This window comes from Thunnus thynnus, chromosome 12 (genome assembly GCF_963924715.1).
Source record: "Thunnus thynnus chromosome 12, fThuThy2.1, whole genome shotgun sequence".
In the NCBI taxonomy this organism is placed as follows: Eukaryota; Metazoa; Chordata; class Actinopteri; order Scombriformes; family Scombridae; genus Thunnus; species Thunnus thynnus.
Genome location: NC_089528.1, coordinates 22298820 through 22318920, shown reverse-complemented (window position 1 = coordinate 22318920; position 20101 = coordinate 22298820). Strand labels below are relative to the sequence as shown.

At 40.4% G+C, this 20101-nt stretch overlaps 1 protein-coding gene across 1 annotated transcript in view; it reads left to right on the top strand.

Annotated features, from left to right (window-relative positions):
- The window catches only part of LOC137193515 (receptor-type tyrosine-protein phosphatase F), a 184315-nt gene that overhangs the window by 55300 nt on the left and 108914 nt on the right, over positions 1-20101 (top strand). Inside the window, exon 2 of the mRNA XM_067604727.1 lies at positions 14363-14537. Within this exon, the coding sequence (XP_067460828.1) occupies positions 14438-14537 (100 nt within the window). The 5' untranslated portion in view covers positions 14363-14437. The remainder of the gene's footprint in view (positions 1-14362; positions 14538-20101) is intronic.

Sequence of the window (20101 nt, the reverse complement as noted above, 5' to 3'; positions counted from 1 at the left end):
GTCTGAAAGCTTTCCCCTATAAAAAGTCTTGCACTGCAGGGTGCATTGGGCTATGTAATGATACCACGTAGCCCAACAACATGGTTGAAAGTTTACAATGTGATGTAGAACCATAAAATAACAATAGTGTCAATACAAATGCATACAAAAAAGGGAAGGGGCACTTGCTCAGGAAAAAAAACATACTCACACTTCCATATTTTACTTATGCACAGTTCAGAGTTTGTAGTTTCACAGCTCCACTCCCAAACCTTTATCAGGATCTCCCCCTTCAGCCTCGGAGATTACAGCTTCACAACCCTGGAGCAGGGATGCTGTCTGCCTGGTAATTTGATGGCTAATCCCCTGCCTCTTCCCTACAAATCTCTTCCCTGATAAAGGGGTTGCTTCTACATTAGTAAACATGGGAGACTTGGCTGCCTTGGCTGACAGTCAGACAAGAGCACTGGTTGAGGAAAGGGAGAAGTGGGGGGATAACCAGTTCCTTCTTTATAGTTCATAGGAAAGCATATTCCCATTTCATGCTAGGAAACTCATCTTAAGTATGGAGATGAACATTTAAACCAAGGAAATGAATTTAAGTCTCCTGGTAAGGCGATCTAATTTCATGTATGGGGTAAATAATGGATTTTTTTGCATGTTGGTCAAAGCATGAAAAAAAAAAATCCCCTTGCTGAGTATCTCATGAGGCTAGTGATTTTAATGGTTTGATGGTGAGCTGCAAAAAGTGCTTTATAGAGAGTTTCTATATAGTCCATTGTCAATGCACATTCATTAGCTTTTTGACCTGAATCTGTTATCCTAATGATCACTACACTGCTCCCGTGGCTAGACACAATCGCTCACTTAAAAGGAATTCACCTCCTCAGATCTTTCTTCATAGACTTACACTGGGATGTTTGCACTGACTATATGGTCAAGCCATGCTAGATTGTAGGCTGTAGTTCTCATAAGAGTTTTATCTGGAGTGTTAGCCCGTGCCCCCCTTTATAATTTCCGCCTCCTAGGTGGTTGTTCACCTCCATCGACAAAGGTCTCGGTCTAGGAATCATAACTGACGCCTTGAGTCCAAACATGTTCAACCAAGTTCCAAGATAGCATCTAACCAGTCTTTGAAATGACTTCAGCTTGATAACTGCAACATTGGCTGTGATGGCTTTTCATTTGCTGACCTGACAGAGGCACTTTAGGCGTCAGGGTGGATCTGCTGGGGTGAATGACAGGTCTTGTCCCTGCATGTCTCTCTGTATGCGTAACGGCCCGGTGTTCAGTCTAATCATTGTCAGAGAGTGAGATGACATGTCAGGAAGAATTTGGTGAGATCTTTGTTTTCAGCACATCGCAAACCAGTCAAACATCACAACTACACAAATGGACAGTGATGGTTTCCAAGGTTTGCGTGTTTGTGCTTTTTTTTATTTTTTTTTATTTTGTAATGATGTTTGCAAATGCAAGCAATACACTTTTGCCTCTTCCCACATGCCCGTTAACAACATATATGTATGTATTTCATGAGTCAAAAAGTTTAGTCTGTTCTTTAGGGTTCTGAATTCATTTTTCAACAGTCAATTGTAATATCTCAAGTGACCTAATTTTTAACTTTACAGAATTTTCCTTAAATGGCACTAATTTATTCTCTGCAGAGTTAGATCTCTGGCATCTTCAATTATGATTGACTCGCAGTCAACCCAGAATTTCTCTAAGTTGATGTGTCCAAGAGATCTGTGTGTGTGTGTGTGCGCACTGTATGTGTTGTGTGTGTATGTCTTGTTAGCCGAGCTACGGAAAAGTGACTCTACACTGGTGGTAATTGATAGTCTGGAGGCTGTCTCAGCTGCAGGTAAATCCTATCTGCAGCTGCACTGTGAGGGAGAAGGTGGGGTAGGGGAGAGAGTATAAATAAGTCTTCCAAGGACTAAGGATTTCAGAATAACTAGAGGGATGGGTTTGGGTGGGGGGGGGTTATGGGGGGGGTGGAAAGAGAAGGAGAGCAGATAGCATAGCTGAAAGACAGGGGTTATGTTGGGAGAAATGTTTAATATGACAGAGGGTGTCCCTTGCAGACAGTTCAAATTTCTTCAAGATAGCACAGGCTTAAATGTACGTTTAGGCTGCATTTATCTCAAGAACAGTGTATAACCCCGTCGTCTTTGTTCTGTTACCATCGTGTACCTAGTGCATGGAGCTTGCAGCTTAGGTGTGGCTTTTGCCTCTCTTAAGATTTAAGATTTAAGATCCTCCATCAGATTGACAGAGTGAAATTCAGTCCTATGCTTTGTCTGGGGAGATGTTCTGTAGAGAGATAGCAAGAGAGAGCAAGAAAGGGGGAGAGCAAGTGATTGGTCACAGTGAGAGATTCATAGGTAGTAATAAGGGCATTGGTGGAGTGCAGGTCATCGTGTTGTGGCTCTGGCCTGTCAGTATAATGGACCTTGCTAGTCAGCTAGCAATCGATTGTGCTGCTCACAACCTCGTCCGCCTGTTGTTCTTCACTCTTCCTGTCTGTCAACCTGCCACCCGGAGATGGAGGACGAAGCGGAATCTTCTCCCAGACGACAGATACAGTGTCCAGATACTTTCTCATTACCTGAAAGGTGGCCTGAGGTGAGGTGTGGAGGAAGGCTGGTCTGACTCCACATTTCCGGGCCAAGGTAACTTTAAGACAAAACCGCAAGAGTAACATCCTAATTTAACATAAGCTACAGTTAATTCTTGTTCATTTCTGCCTAGTTCTTGTCTTATTTAGCGAGGAAGTCTTGTGATTTATTTTTGTGCTGCAACTAACGATTATGTTAATTAATCTGCAAGTTGTTTTTTTTTATATAATTAATGGATTAACTGTTAAGTTTGTGAAATAGTTTGGTCAAAAAATGTGAAAAATGTCCACAATTCCTCAGAGCCTGGGGGCTAAGTCAAATCAAGTCAATTTTATTCATACTGCACAATATCACAAATCACACATTTCCCTCAAGGGGCCTTATGATCTCTACAATATATGACCCTTAACTTTAATGGGGAATAAAAATGGAAGAAACCTTGCTTTTAGATTTATTGTTCTATCCCAACCAACAGTCAAAAAATCCAAAGATATTTCCATTTTCAGTAATATTAACGAGAGAAAGCAGCAGTTCCTCACATTTTGAAGCTGGAACCAACATTTTAGCTTGATAAATGGCTTAAACCATTAATTGACTGTTCACATTGTTGTTGATTAATTTTCTGTTGACTTTTCTGAACGACTAATCTGCACTTGAATTTTGCTAGTCATTTGTCTCTGTTACCACTGGCAATACAGTTTCTTGCTCCGCACTTGTAATGTAGGACATAATTTTGGATTAGGCGCTCAGTAAGGACAAACATGCCAGGTTAAAGTGAGTGTAAAGTCTACTTCTGTAGTTTAAGCCTTCATAGCACAATCATAGTTTTTAGGCATACTGTACTGTACCTTATTTGATGAGCATGGGTTAAGCTGAGACTCCCTGCTTCTCTTGCCCTTTATCAACTGGCCCTTGCCTATTCTGCACTCAACTCTTTTACATTTTAAATCCTCAGGCCTCCAGAGAGCAATGGGGATATATGGTTCCATCTGCTCAACCAGACTGGCTCATGGCTCAGACGGACAGAAAGAGACAGAGAAGGAGACATGGCCAGGGAGAGAGAGAGAGGGAAACGGGGGGGGGATGGAGAGAAACACAGACTGACAGAAAGACAGAGCGGCTTATTAGAATCTGCCTCTTTTCACTAGTTAGACAGGGGCTGAGAAGATAGCTGTCTGGAATAGAAGGCAGGCAAAGAGTTGGATTAGGACCTTTGGGATCCTCTTTTTTTTTCCACATTTGCAATGGCAACCTACCCGTGTTGAAACTGTTCGGTCTTAACTGTTTCAGGTAGACTGAGATTCTTGGTCTTTCTTTGTGCGGCACAGGTTTTTTTACTTCATGGTAGGTCCCAGAAAAACATATGTTTGTATGCCTGTTAAATCTCAACAGGGGGTCCTCCTCTATAAATAAAACCTGCTTATGCTTTGTTCCAGACACCATCAAGTTCTTTTTTTAAGTTTTTGTTTCCCACCACAAATGCTTGATTATATAGGAGGTGCTTTTCCCAGCCCGCCCTGAGTTAGTCTAACCCTTCCCTGCGTCAACACTTGGTTTATTCTTCTGTACCTTGGACTACAGAGGATTCTTTTCTCAGTGTCTTTTGCATACACTGTTGTAAGGTTAAATAATGAAACCATTATGTCAATATGCTTTTTCTTGCATAGCAGCTCTGACTGAAGACAAACAACCCCATAACCATTCAGTATATCATGAAATTCTCTGTCTTTCTGTGTCATAAAGTGTAGTGTGGGCTACAATTGCAAGTCAGCACTTCTGTGTTCAGTAGTTGTATGTTTTAAGGGAATATGTGTAGTTGCTGAACAGTGTCTCTAAAGTAGATCTCCATAAAAGGATGTAGTTAGATAAGGAACTGCACAAGCACAAACCTTCCTCCCAGGGCCCATGAGCGAGAGAATGACCACGTTTTTTGACTAATAGCCAATGGTAGCAGTCTGGCTAATCCCCTTACAGCCAATTTGAATTTTGTCAGTATGAGTAGGCAAAACCTCATTTCTGTAGAAATGTAATAATGTGTGTGCAAAGTAGGGGGAATTTGGATTAACTTCTAGAAAAGAGTTATCCTGTGAATGAAATACCTGACAAATCAAGGTTTTTGATCACATTGAAGAAAAAAAAATCCAGCAAATCCAATATTGCCTTAAAGCTCTTCCTCCTTCTCATTGATTTGCATCATTTTCTACAAGTGCAGACATTTTCAAGGGATGAAAACCCTCGTACAGAGTATTGTGGCAAACAATTACCAAAGTTGCTGCGCTGTCACTAAGCACTGAGGCCACAGCTTTGTTGTCATATAGGCCTCTGAAGGGTCCCTGCCGGCCAAAGAGCTTCACTCCCAGCCCGTTACAGTCGCTAATCTGGCCTGACACCAAGCTGATTTACAATACCCCCCCTACCCTAAGCACTGACTGACTAGAGGTAATTGATTTAGAACAGTGGAGACACCTGCAGAATAGTATGAAGCCTTTAAAAGCTCCCTCCAACACTCTTATACAAAGTTATGCTTGATATTCTCCCCTCAGTGCCACCTGTAGAAAATAAATACACTTAAGAAGGGAAAGGTTTCTTTCCATGTTGGGCAATACCATTGAGAAAACATGCTTATACAGTTTGTTTTCAATTTGTATTATATTCCATATTCTGCCATGCTCTCTTGATTCTGATAATGCTTAATTTTTATATTTTTTCCTCTTTCTGCTAAAATCCACCCATGATGTCCCATGGACTGAGCTGAGCCCAAACAACTGTCTCTGTTTGGCAAGCTATTGATCTATGGAGCTCTGTATTTGCCAGTCTTTCTGCTCACATGCCTTCGCTCTGTTTGTCCTTTTACTGGCGGAGACGAGGCCTTCTGCCTAGGGGTTGGTGGGGGTGGGGGTTGAAGTCCTTTGCGTGGTGTGAGGGGGGAGTCCATGCCTTCTGTGCTGCCTGCCTAGTCATTTTATGGCACCATCTGTCCACAAGCAAACCATCAAGTGGTGACGTCTCAGCCCATCTCTCTTGCTTGACAGTGTAAATTTCCTTTTGATATATACGCGCATCTGCTGTTGAGAATGTGTCTCAGTTTATACTGCTGATATAATGTTTGGCCAGAGCACAAAACCACACCAAATTATGCGTAATTCATTTGTAGAACTCTCTAAAAATGTAAACAAACACAAATATTAAATCTTTTTCAGTCTTTGAACTAGGACAAGGCTAGTGGCTGTGTACGGTTTCAGAGACCTTGAATTGAACACAAAGCTTTGTTATTACACCATTCTCCATTAGTTTTATTTAGGCCCTAGCTTTGAGGAATTACAGGTTGGCCTAAATAATAATACTTTTTTTTAAAATTTATATACCACTTTTCAAAACAAAGCTACAAAGTACTTCACACACAACTGAGATAAAAAGTAAAAGACAGATGATGAGCAAAAGAAAGATAAACAGTAAGGATTTATAAGAAAAATAATCATAGCAATGTTAATGCCCATGATACTGAATAAGAATGTTAAATTAATCCAGTCATTGGGATGTCAACAAATCAGATGAAACGAATAAAAAATAAAAGAGAAAACAACAGTGGTAAAATATGAATTCACATTCATACAAAAGCTCTTAGAATAAAAGCGTGGTTTAATAAATGAAAGAAAATATATCCGACTGTGTAGCTTTGTTAAGACTTGAATGCGAGTTAAACATATTTTTTATGTGAATGCAGTGTTTCCCACAGAATGACAATGTGATTGGGGGGAATGAATTAATAAGAAAATGCATAAATTAATAAGATGTTTATAATAGCGTGTGTGTGTGTGAGAGAGACAAAGAGAGAGAGCCTGTGTGTGTTTTGGTAAATGCAAATGTCAGTTATACACTGGAGTGTGTGTGTGTGTGAGACCTTTTCCAGTATAAACACCAATGTAGTCAGGGCCAGTAGTCCTCATGGGGACCAAAGCACAGTCCTAATGAGGCAAACCGCAATTTCTGAGGTCCTGGTTAAAGTTAGGAGTAAGGTGTGAATTGAGGTTAGGTTAAGGTTAGTGTTGGGGTTTGGATTAGGCCGTCCACAATGAATGCAAGTCAGTGCAATGTCCTAAGAAGGATAGGCTGCACAAAGTAGTGTGTAGGGATAGGAAGGATATAAGATTTGATCTTGTATCGGGATAAAAACACTCAAGATAATTTAATCGTGGTGAATTTCCATTATGGGGATAATGGTGAATATCCTCACATGAGTGACTTTAAAGAGCTGTCTGACTCACTAACATACAGTCCTATAGATTTCCTGATTTATTTTGAATTGCCGTTTGCATCAAGGGATCGCCCGCATCTTTCCAGTCATTCGTCACCATGACGGAAGGCTCTGAATGTGAATGCGAATCAGGATGATAGGTAGATTCTTTCTATTAATGGATTTTTTTTCTCTCATTGTGATTACCTGCTGAGTGTTGGCAAGAGTCTGAATCTGTCTTTGTTTGTAAGGTAAGGTAAAGTAATTCCAGTATGTTTTAGTGCCACTTTAAGAGTTTTAAGCATATTTTGTTGATTATCGGGATAATATCATTAATTGCAATTATTTTGGCCAAGATAATCGTGACATGAAGTTTTCATATCATCCCATGCCTACTTCTGTGTGTGTGCGCACGCATGTGTGTGTCGATGTCAGTTATATCTGGGGGGAACGCTGACTAAAGCTGCCACCATGGTCACCGCGGCAACGCAAAAACATCACGCCCACCGCAGAGTCAAGCTGATCACCACTTCATCGCTGAGTGAGCGGCTCAAGTGATGGGACATTAGTTATTCTCTCAGGCTTGACATAAAGAATGACGTGCCTGCCAAATGTCGACTAATATTCCTGCTGCGATGTCGGCCTCTTAATGACAACACTGGAATAAAAATAGACAGTTAGACTATAGAGGCTATAAAGAATGGACTGTTACAGTAATAAATGCATTTGAAAAGTTTATCGTATTGGTCCAAATGTAATATATTTTTTTTCCTGGAAATACGTCTGAAAAAGTGGGGTCGTCTTATATATGCGGTTTAGACAATTACATGTTCACAACATCAGATACCCTTTTTGAACGGATAAAGTACCGCTGTAAAACTGACTCCTACACAGAGTAAATTGGAATTTGGATTTTATCTACCAGGCCGGGTTTTAATGTCCCTGGGCCCAAGTAGAGCCTATGTGTGGGAAATGCTGAAGTATATGGTTTTATGAATATTCCACTGTAATTCAATCAAGTGAAACTGTTTTGTATTCTGTAAATATGGCTCCTAAGGTTGGTGATACTTTACAGAAAGCTGTTTCATACACTCGACTGGTCCGGGTATACACAGTATTGCTTTTTATTTGATGAATGTCTGTTTTACATTGAGCCTGCTTTTTGATTTATTGCAGGCCCTTTGCCCAGCACTTTGTAGTGCAAGCCATTTTCTCCTTGCTCTGCAGCTCGACAACGCCAATAATCACTCTCCAATAAATTCAAATGGAAGTGGCACTCTGGTATGTCTCTTCTACTCCATGTAATACACATCAGTGTAATACTTATCACCTTTCATTCCCAGATTGATTTGCGGCTGAAAAGATTGGTAGCCCCCCAGAGGTGATTGTAAATCCCCCACTTCAGTGGCAATTTATGGAGGTGATTGAGTTTTGTTAAATGTTCACTCAACCAGACTAAATGCCAATCGACATTGTATCATATGGGTGAAGCCAGTACACGATGGACTTTGCATTCTGTGGAGAGGCAAGTTAGTGCCTGCATCAGGACATCAGGGGCCCGGTGCATTAAATCCAGTCCTCATGCGTCACAGGTTGCCTCACAATGCGTCATGGGTTGTAATATTATTATTTCTAATTATTGAAGCATCTCAAATTCACTTGCTTCATGGATTTCTTTGACTCATCCACACAGACAGAGATTTCACTCTTGATTAGTAGGACTTTCATTGTAGGTCAGCGTAATCGGTGCTCCTTACTATCTGTTGCTCAACCAGGAGGGAAGTGCACTGGCCTGTTATAGGTGTCTTTCAATCTTCTGCTTGGCACTAAAGTGTTAGCAATTAACCGGAATCAGCTTGTAAACAGAAGTGCTGTAAAACTTGATAGGTCACAGGACATTACCCTTTGTTAGGTGAATTTCAATGCAGAGCCTTGTCGCAGCCATGTAAAAAAGACATGCACCATCAAGTCTGTGGATACAGCGAGGCTTTCAGAGATGGAGGGAAAACCTAATTTGGTTACTTTACGCTTTCATTTTACAATACGGGGCTCACCGGCTTGCTTTATTCTCCTGCGGGTCTGGTGGTGTGTGTTCATCGCTGAGGTAAAAAAAAGGAGCACAGACTTGTGAGGGTTAGTCTTCTAGGGCATGGAAAACTAATCAGGGGGCAAAACACTGCTGTTGAAATTCAGCTTGTAACTATGTTTATGGAGCCGTTGCAGGCTGTGCCAACACAAACCTCTCCAGTCTGGGTTTATCACCTCCAGAGACGTCCATGATTAGCTCCTCACACTGCTAGCCATATATCTCAGCTGTCCCACCTCCCTGCGCTTAGGATGACCCATTAAATGGAGACGGAGAAAGAAAGACAACATGAGTAGGAGGGTTGAAAACGACAGAGAGCAGAGATGCTACCTGCAGTTACTGTAATAGTAGTGTTTACTCAGCCTCTGCGCTCTCTCAGCGCAGCTGTGTCTTGCATTGTCTTGTTTGTAGAGTACCATTGCTGTATGGGTGGCCACTCCCTTACCACACACATACACATGCACGAGGGGGGTTGAGGGGTGGTAATAACTTCAATGACAGGGACCTGATGTGGGTGGCAAACAAGCAAACAGGATAGGTGTGTATTTTTTGTTTTATTCCCCTCCCAACTGAACTCGCTCAAAAGCTCCTTTGTCCTCGACAATTTACCGTTTGAGATGTTGACATCCCATTGTTCCCTTGTTAATTAGTTCACTAAACCTCTTAGTCCTCTGTGTGCTTCACATACCGTATATGTCACGCTCTGCATTACCGAGATCTCAACTGACTTGACTCTAAAACATCTTCCTAAAAGACTCTGAATGACCTGATGAGTGGCTGCTCAATAAGGGTTAGAGTTATTCCTGCCTCAGTATCAATATAATAACCTTATGTTTGCTTTCACTGTGTCTTTGTGTTTACATAAAATATTGCCACCACAGAGTCCTCTCTCTGTAGAATACATGCTCTTGACAAATTGGACACAAGACCAAGTGTGTGTAGCCTGATTGCAGACCCCTGGATCACCACCTACATTTCAAATTTTGTCGGGTGATTTAAAAAAGTCTGGGTAAAAAAGGCTGGTTGTTTCCTTAACAGTTAACCAGCCATGGAGGCCTAAAGCTTTAGTTTATTAGACACAGCCTCCCCTTTGTTTTCATCTGTAAGTGTCCATGTTGTAAGTAATAATGCCCTAAAGTGGAGGGAACTCCGGAGGGGGTGAAAGTGTGCTAACCTGAAGTAGCAACAGTTCAACAGCTCTAAAAATACAAAATCAATATGTGGTGGGCAATGTGGATATTGTGGCGGGCTGCCACAAATAAATGAACATATGGGAAACCCCTGTTCTATAAAAAGACTGCTCTTAAGGAACTTGTTTTATTTGTACTAACTTAACGCTTATGCAGCTTCAGTCAGTCACTAGTGATCGGTGAATGGTTAGGACAAAATCAAATCACAGGTAATGACAGTGTAAGGAAGAATGGAGTGGTAATTAAATTCATTGTCAAATTTTGTGTGACCCTTTCACCATAAGCTCATGATATGAAGAGCACTTTATGCAATACTCAATAAAGCATTAAACCCCTTTAAACTCTTGGTAAAACAGTGAAAGAGACATCTCACTGTATAATAAACATGTCAAGGGTAAACTACGACTCTCAGTCTCTCTAACAACTAATGAGAGGCTAAAGGGATAAATCCTGGTTTTAATAACCCAATATAATGTTACTATGGCAATATATGAATTAACCTATTCAGTTATACAGCATGTGATGAGAAACAACAGCACAAACACAGTATCTCAGTTTCAACCTTGTATGCAGGAATTACACAAATCAAAATACAGAAAAACCAATAGCTATGAAAACAAAACAGAACGACCCGAGTAGTTTAATCTTTAATCTGTTAACCTGAGTGAACTTTCTGTTTTAGCTCGTTCTTTAAGCAAGTTAGCATCAAGGTTCGTTGGCGCGCCTAACGTTGGAGCTCATAAAGAAACAGAACAGCAGTTCCTCCTTGTGTAGAGTGACAACAGCTCACAGCAAACAGTTCACAGTTCAACATAAAAAGTAACGAACTTCCTTCTGACGTTATTACTCAACAACTAAGCCAACAGGAAATCAAACTCTTCCAGTTAATTCTCTAAAGTAAACAAGATTTTTAGGTACTGAACAAGCCTTGAAACATCCTGAAAAAGTATATATATTAACTGTAAATTAATAAGTAAGAGTAATATACATTATATAATATATAATTATAGTATATATAAATTATAAATCTTATTATAGATGCATGAAACATTTCAATAAATCTTATGCACAGTAACATCCACTGAATAGGAGTTATGCATCTTATTAATAATTGGCAATAGTTCACATATGTAAGATGAGAGAAAAATACAAATAACTGATGTAAATCAGATTATAACATGTATTAACTAGAATGCCCTAATTTACTGTTTGAAATTAAAAAAATATGTAAAACTCTGGTATATGCTTTGGCATACTGGTTTATAACAGTATTAATTTAGATCATCCACTGCTGCGGTAAATTAATTTAGCTCCTGAATTCATCCTGACTAATCCTGACTAGTGATTATTAATTAGGATCTCAATTTCTGGTGAAATAATCTGGATGATCATTTCAACCATAATTATGCAGCGCTAACTCACTCTGTCTCACACACACTTTCCCCTCTTACTCATACACACATACACACACAAACACACACACAAAAAAACACACACCAGGCCTCAGAATGAAATCATTACCAAAACAGAAGGATCCACATACAATCTCACAAGGGCAGACATCCACCCCTACATGTTCTTACTGTTTTTCTCTCGCTCTCCCACATAGTTGCAAACAATGTCTTCCTGTGTGCTGAGCCACTTGCTCAGTTTTTGGATCACACTGCACCATTTCTCCACGTCGGTGCCCCGTCCCTCTCTTAGTAGCGCTACTGCCACAACACAAATGCACATTGTGAGTGCTGTCCCATAGTATGTGTGTGCAGCTGGGAGGCACCAAGCTGCACTGGGAAAAAATAAGTAGCTAAATAAATAAAGAATAAACCTCGCTCTAGGAATTTGTCTCATTGAAGATGAAAAGCATCTGCCTCTCTCTGGCATCTGCTGTGAAAGATATCCCTCCACCGCTAAGGGTTTGGAGCACGGCGAGTAGCCAACTCTATCAGCCTCACTCACTCTCACTACCCACCGACATGAACCAACGCAACGCTGGCATACGTAAAAATGAGTGTCAAAACAAATTGTCAGTCAAACTTTAGGTGAGTTACATTCATTTTGCAAGGCTAACTTGGGGTATTAACTTGAAATAAAAAACGGAGCCTAAATATCTTTAAGTCTGGTAGCAGAGCGGAGGTGTGATCCAGTTCTTTGGCACTCTGAGCAGTGTAAAAGTATTTCTTTCTCTCCTCCAGACTGCTACAGTTTAACACACCAACAATGAGCTTCTTTCTCATTACTAGTGAAGGAAAAGACACAGAGGGAAGCTTTATTTCATAGGTTTTAAATTATCTAAGCTGCTCTTGTGGGTATTTCTCAAAACTCTACATGCAGAGAGGAGTATAATACGGCTTGATACAATCACAGCTTGAACTTCACCGACGATAGATGATATTGGCGGCACACAGTGTTTGGAAATTCCTGAGATGCAAGGTGTGTTGTATCGGAAATTGGTTTAGTAGACATGAAAGCCTAGAGGCACATTCCTGTAAGTGACGAAGAGTGATGAAGAGCTAACCGTCAAGGATACCTGTCTGCAATTGTGCCCAGGTGAGGCACCAGCAGCGTGACTCACAGCATTCCTTTACATCATTTTACTCAGCCATGCCTGTCTTTTCCTTCGCCAAGTGATTCGTTGAAAGAGGTTAAAAGAGAGGTCACATGAAGAAAAGGGATCTCTTGAAATTTTGCTTTGCTAAGATCTCTGCCCAGCAGAGTGTTTCCCTTGGTGTTGTTTCACAAAGAGGGTGGTTGAACAGGTGCTCAATGTGTTCATTTCGTTACCGTTTACTCACACATCGAAATAGCCACATGAGTAATGGGCTGCTCAACACCTCCACAGGCTCAAGAATGGAAAGAGGTTTTTTTTTTCTGCAAGATACTGGAGGCATTGTGTTCCTGACACTCTAACTTATTTAGCTGAACTGAATAGACTAAAGCTGACCGGCCACCCAGAAAGACGCAAGATATTCCACATTGTGAGCGACTCTTTTTCCTCTTTTAACAAATATCAACAATCAGTATTGTTCAGTTGCCACTATAAACTGGGCAGTGAGACTGAACGGATGAGCTGAGAAAGTTTTTAATTCACTTCCAATAGGCCTCTTGTTAAAGCTTTGTACAGAATCATTGTCAGAAAGCCCTTGAAGACAAAAGTAGGCTTATTTTAAAAACTTCTCAAACTTTTCTCATTTTAGTTATTTTTTTTTTCTGAAGTCCTCTGGAGATAGTGCTTTAATTCCATCAAAAGAGAGATATCTATCCTTACCATATTGTGGTCTGCTTTACAGCGTTATGATTACTCATCACAGATGGCCACGGGCAAGAGTGTAGGGATAAGAAATTTTGTTAGCGCAATTTATGGGGATACACAGTTACTTTGTTTGTAATAGCATTAGACATTGAAACTGCAGGCTATAACAAACTTAAGGTCATGTATCTAAATCTTATCAGTTGGCTTAGTCATTTCCTACATTAAATCTAATTCCTAAAAAGACAAAGAATCACTGCTTGTGCAGTGTCATTTGAGGGACAGTCTTTGTTTTTGTATCTCCACCTACCACTTAAGATGATGAAGCAAAGCTTTCTATTTTATAGCTTGTTTAATTAACAAGTTAATTTGTGGTACACCTGCTGCTGCTTTGTCGACCAGCCTTGTCTCCCTTGGGGGTGTGTCGTGAGCTAAATGTTGATGTATGCAAACATGTTGTCATTCAATGACATCATGGCACTTTGTTGATTTGGACCCGTCTGGAAGACACAGTTTCAATTTCTTAATGGGGAACATTAAATGGGTGGTGGTCCTTAGGGAGTATAGTTTAGGAGGTCCTCTGGGTTTTGAACTGATCCCCATTGTGAGAGGATGACTGTGGAGCTTAATCCTGCGTTCTGACCTCCTCTTTGTTCTTGTTATTTCTTCCCATGATTTCTCTCTGTAGCACTGTACTACTTCAGTTCTGTTCTGCTGATGTAGTTTGCGTGTTACGTTCGCTTCACTTGTATTTTCCTCTGCCCCGAGCAGGATTTTGTTGAGGGTATTGGGTGCCTTGTTGATCGCAACCAAAGATCTCCAGTGTTGTGCGCTCTCGTTTTCTTACAAGTGTACAAAACATCCGTCTCCTTTGGTTTTACTATGTGACTTGCTTTTGATATTTCTGCTTTACTGTGTTATTATGCTCATTCAAATGTATGCAAATATATGTTGAGTTTGAATACTAATGTTTCTCTACTCCTGTTCTGCATGTGTTTGCTCTCCCAGGTGTTAGTCTTTGATCCTGTCAGAGTGGGACGCGTCTAGCAGGGGACTGAGAAGGGAGCAGTGCCAACTTGGAACATGGTGCCTAATACTCACCTGGCAATGCCCCTCTTGCCCAGAGGGGCGTTGCTGTTCCTGCTTCTGCTCAACTGCATGGGGATCTCCTCCCTGGCAGACAGTAAGTACCCTTATTCACCTGTGAATGTTTATGCCTATGCTTTCCCTACAGTGTGATAATATATTAAGCTTGATAAGTATTTTGACAGTAAGAGCATTATATCTCCTCATTATCTGCACATATGGTGAAAATTACACACGATCAGAGGTTAAAAAGCAAGTTCTTTGAGAGTAATTATAGTATATTCCTTTATTTAATAATCAAATACAGCCCTACACTACATTGTTGCACATTAATTGATTGTGTGGCTATTCACAGTGAGCAAGCTTTCATGCTGTACAATCTAGATCTTCATTTAAAATAGAATATACTGTAGAATCTATTTATATTTGGTGTCTTTTGTGGATTCCCGCAAACCAAAATAGCAGCTTGTCTAATGCATGTCCCAAAGTATAGAGAGCTTTAGCATTTGCACTAAAAATAAGCGTACAGTGCACGCAATGAAGCTCCGTCGGCCTTTGTGCCTGGCTGTCAATCTGTATGACATTTTTGACTGGAAGAAGCCGCACAGAAAGATGTGTCACCGTTGCTGCGCCTTTGGGTCTTGGGGGCAGCGAAGAGGCCCTGCTCTGCTGAAGGCGGGGTCAGGGACAGAATTAATTCAACACATGACCTCACCTATAGTGCTGTCATAGGGTCACTGTAATTCAATTATACCCCGACCCCTCCCATTCCCCCACCCAACCACATCAACTGGCGTGTCCTTTCATACATGGGTCCAATAGGATTTGTTTTTCTGTACCCTTTGCCTTCTCTCACTCAGCCCTGTGTTATCATCTTTGTCTCTTGCGGTGTGGTGAGATTTTTTGCACAATGTCAGTGTGAACTTGACCTTGCAGGAAAGTTTTGCACTCCTGTCTTTTTTTTCTTGTGGTGTGGCAAGACTGTCTTTGCTCTGCCTGTAATGTGATCTGACCAAATCAGACCTTGAATTGAGCAGTAGTGCTTAAGTAAGACTTCAAAGATGTGCCCCACTGCACTCATTCAGTCCCCAGAGTTTAATACAGGGACATGTATTTGAGTTCATTTTGGCTGCTTTTCCTTTATACCCAAAACTACTGCGATATGTTGGTGTATGTTCAGCACTTCCATTGGATTCTGATGTAAAATACATACTAACTGTCACTAAAGAATTACAGAAGAATAAAATATGCATTGTTGACAGAAATTGTCTGAAAGAAATGGAGTATTAAATGTAAACCAATTTTTGCTCTATGAATAATTGAAAAAATAATCTTCCCAATGAACCAAACAAGATTGATTTATTTATTGGTTGTAAACCATGTTTATTGTCATGTTATGTTGTGTATCTTTGCTTCTCTATGCATTGCATTTTAATTGCCACCTATGGGGATGAACAAAATATACAGAGTTGCATGTGCTTTTTTAGAGACCATCAAGGAAAAAAGGTAATATCAGGGGCATTGAAGTTGCCAAGATATTATTTAAATGTGCTGAGTCTGTGCAAATTCACAGCACAGTAGACAGGCCTTGATTATTAAGCTGTGTTGGTAATGTGCTGTTTTTAATCTATATTGTGCAGATATCTGCATGCAAAGGCAAATGTTAAGAAAATATGCTACATAGCTAAAGCATTTAAATGTTTTGAAGCATATTTTGTCATGGATGTATGTACAGTATTATTTAATGCCTTCAGGGTATGTTGCCCTTACCATTTTTTCAAACAATACTGAAGTATTTAAAGATACACACACAGCTAGATATAGGGTATCTGACAAAAAATAATTGTGTTTCATTGTGTTCACTCGATGACAAATCGGTTAATACGGACAGTGTTCAACAATATCTTTACTTTTGTCAATCTTGTCTTTTTACTTTCTACCTCTCTGCCTCCATGAGAGCAAGATTGCCCTGGTCTTTAATTTCAGTAATCATATCATTTACAGATAAAAAACACAGAGCCAAGCTTTTTAATTAACAGACAAAGATACTCTGCTGTGACAAGCTGGCACAAGCGTTTTTATTGAAGATACACCCAAACACTGATACACGAAAAAGAGAAAAGATGGAATTTCAGCTTAAAAGGAAGATAAAACAAAATGGAACTCATAAATCTTGGCTCTGGTCCGAGGTTAACCTATGGTTGTAGTTTAATGTAAGTGCACATGGGAAAAGGCCTAGACCTGCTATTATCCAGACTGTAAAGCAAACAGACATAGAATTAAAATAAGACCGTTGGGGGCAAAAATAACACCTACCACTAATAGTAGGGTTGTGTTCATTTGGTGCCTGTAATTTGTATGCAACTTAGTTATGTGAACTTGATAGTTCTGGTTTGGATTTCCTGTATTACAGGGCAGACACCAGACAGATATTATGGGCGGGGTGCCTGGTAAGTTTCTGATTACATGGGTTTGGTCTGTCTGTCCTTGTCTCCCCTTTGAAAAAGTTAAGCTGGCAAAGCAACCACAGGTAGCAAACATGTGTGAACAGACCGTCCCCTTACATAAAAAATCTATAGGTTATTGCCTTATTTATTTAGTTGTTGGTTGGCTACGTTTCAAAAGGTTGTTGTCATACTGTTTGTTTGGCATAATACTTAAGTCAGTACAATTCATCATGATTTAGCAGCACAAATAAGTACAAGAAATCCACCACCGACACTATCAGTGTTATAGCCCTGTGACATCATTCATCTTATACCGTCATTGAGTAGGCACACAATACAGTGTTATTACTCTGAGTGCTGATCGCAGACGTCCCATCGATCCCCGGGGAGCTCAGCCTAATCAACCAGCTCTCTATACAGCCTTCTTGTACACAATAGGCCACAGGCTCACAAGGTCAGCCTCAAAGTCACACATACCCAGCACTTAAATGTAATGGTTATCTTTTTGTAGTGCTGTCACTGTGAGTTATTTCATTGGCTTTAATAAGCTTTTGATGTATGTGTCTCCTCTCGTGCCTCTCATATTATAATCTTGGGTGGCTTTTCATGTGAGGTGCGGCAAGACCACTGAGGCCTCTTTTGTATTGAGCCTGCTCTTTTCACTCCCAATGGCAGGAGGATTACAATGGCATCATAATTAACTTAATAAGTTTAAATTGACTTTTTATATCAAACTACTGTCTCACGCTACAACCCTTTAGTGTCTTGTTTGTGTTCTCCTGTGTGCTATCAATAGGTTAATACTGTTTGTTAGCCCTAAAGTCAATTCCCTAGCTGTTGTGGTTCTGTACTCAAATGGCTAGACCACTAAGAAATTTCCAAACGGGCCACCATGCCAAAATATGCATATGCTCTCGGCTTTAGACAAAAATATCTCCAAATAGCTTGTAATATAGCATTTCTTACATAATTTCGAACAAAATTCGTAGAAAGTGTTTGAAAATGTTCCTAAATCCACATAACCTGCCATTTACATTATGAACCTATAAGACAAGCTCTGTAGATTGTGTTAGTAATTTATAAAGCTCCTACAATGGAGTGATGTGATGGATGTGCCAAAGTGGTTTGTAGAGGGGTGGCCAGACGGGGAGCTGGGTGGCTGGAAATTGGATTGTATTTTTAAGTGTCCATATGGTCACCCAGTTCAAAATCTGACAGGGATAGAAATTGATTCTTTTTTAATTAAAAGTAACCATATCCACCTTTGGAGAGCCACTTGGAGAGTAATGCAGTTAGCACATCATACCAACAGGCACACTGAGCTGAGATGGAGCAAGTGCTAAACAATAGGAAATGCTCTAAAGGCAAAGCAGTGGGAGAAAAGCAATATATGTGTGAGAAACCTCTGCAAAATAAAGTGTCGGAGGAACCTAATTTAGTGGGTGGAGAGAATCAGAATTGAGGGGAAGTTGTTTTCATAAGCCAGTGCAGCAATGTCAGAATGGGGGGAGGAAAGGGTCTTCGGAGGTTAATGATGTGAGATTAATAGTTTAATTAGGGAACTCAATAGCAGGGCTATTGAGCTCCCTAATTAGCAGGACCCAAACCCAAACCCTCTGCTGTGTCCCGGATTCGGCAATGCCACAGGACAAGAAGATCCACCAATGTCCTTCCAGAACAGGGCAGATGGAGAGAAGCATTGTAATTCTGTGATCATAGTGATGGTTTTATTGACTTGATAGACACATTCAATCCCTTACCATACCCTCACTTATTGCAGTTTACTTTACATTCTCAATCAATCTTAGGTTACTTTGAGCTCAAATAGTCCAGTATTACCAGAGATTTTGAAGTGACTGTGGATTGAATTTGGGAGACATTATGTGCAAAGTCTTTGCTAATTGACGCTCAGATATGTATTTTCACATCCAGCTCATTGATTAGACTCTGGTGAGGTTTTGAGGAATTCAAGATACCTGGAATCAAATAAGAAATAATAAGATTCAATTTTTAAGCATCCTCTAAGGTGCATTTAAAGGCATTTAACTCAACCCAAACAGCCTGTGGACATGAAGCAGCATGGATCTCAAATGGGAACTATTTCATGGGTAAATGGTCTTAGCCGACCATTGATCTGATCTTAGCTTCTCAAAGATGCTAAATCATAAGTGAAGCAACAAAGAGCCTTTTGGTGCCTGTAAAGCCAGAATCTCTTTGTTGTATCATGTCCCTACAGTAATATAATTTGATTTCCTCTTCAAGTTTGGCTGGTGGAGAGTTGAATTACTTAAGACCTTAAGGGCATGTGGGTGAGAAGATGAGAACAATGGTAGGGGCTCTTTGTGGTCTCCGAGGGAGGACTAATCTGGGGAGGCAAATTAATGAGGTTAGTGGGGTCGCAAGGGGGTACATGGTGATGGATGATGAGCTAACCCTAAAATGGGATCTCTGAAGAAGCTAGGAACCATCTCAGCAGCTGAGCCCCCAACCCAGCCCCTCCCGGGATCACTTAACACACTTAACATTTTCCCCACACTGGTCTATTAATTTTAGTCCAAGCCAAGGTGACCACTGGACTTTACCCAGCAGCATTAACCTCTTCCACTCCTGCCCCCCTACCATAGACCCATTTTTGGGGGGACAGGGGACCTTTAGGGGGAGATAGCAGGTAAAAGGAAATATGCCAAATAGAAGTGGTATTCATCATCTGAAAGCTGGGAATCTGAAGATTAATTTGACATGCAGCTCAGCACTGTGTGTCAAGTTTCTTTAGTAATAAATCTGTAATAAACATTGTGTTTTGGTTAGGCACCTATTCAAATTGTGAAAGTTTAGAGTGTATAAGGGCTTCATGAGGCTGTGATTATTCTAGAGGTCACAATAGGTAATTTAATACAGTGAGGTCAAGTTTCAAAAAATGGTCTCACTACAATGAAATGGCTACAATGCGGATTAACATCATCACACATGAATATAATTTGGCTCATTGAATCCACAAGAGTCTCAGCTTTCCAGTCATACCCGAAGTTATGCAATTTCAAGACTGTTTAGGGACCCCAGTATGCAGAAATATTCAAGTACATAATTTTTAGAACAGGTGAACATTTATACTGCATGCAAAAAACTGCATGTTTTTGCCCAAAACTGCATGAGATTAGCATAAAGTGGGCATGTCTGTAAAGAGGAGACTCATGGATACCCATAGAACCCATTT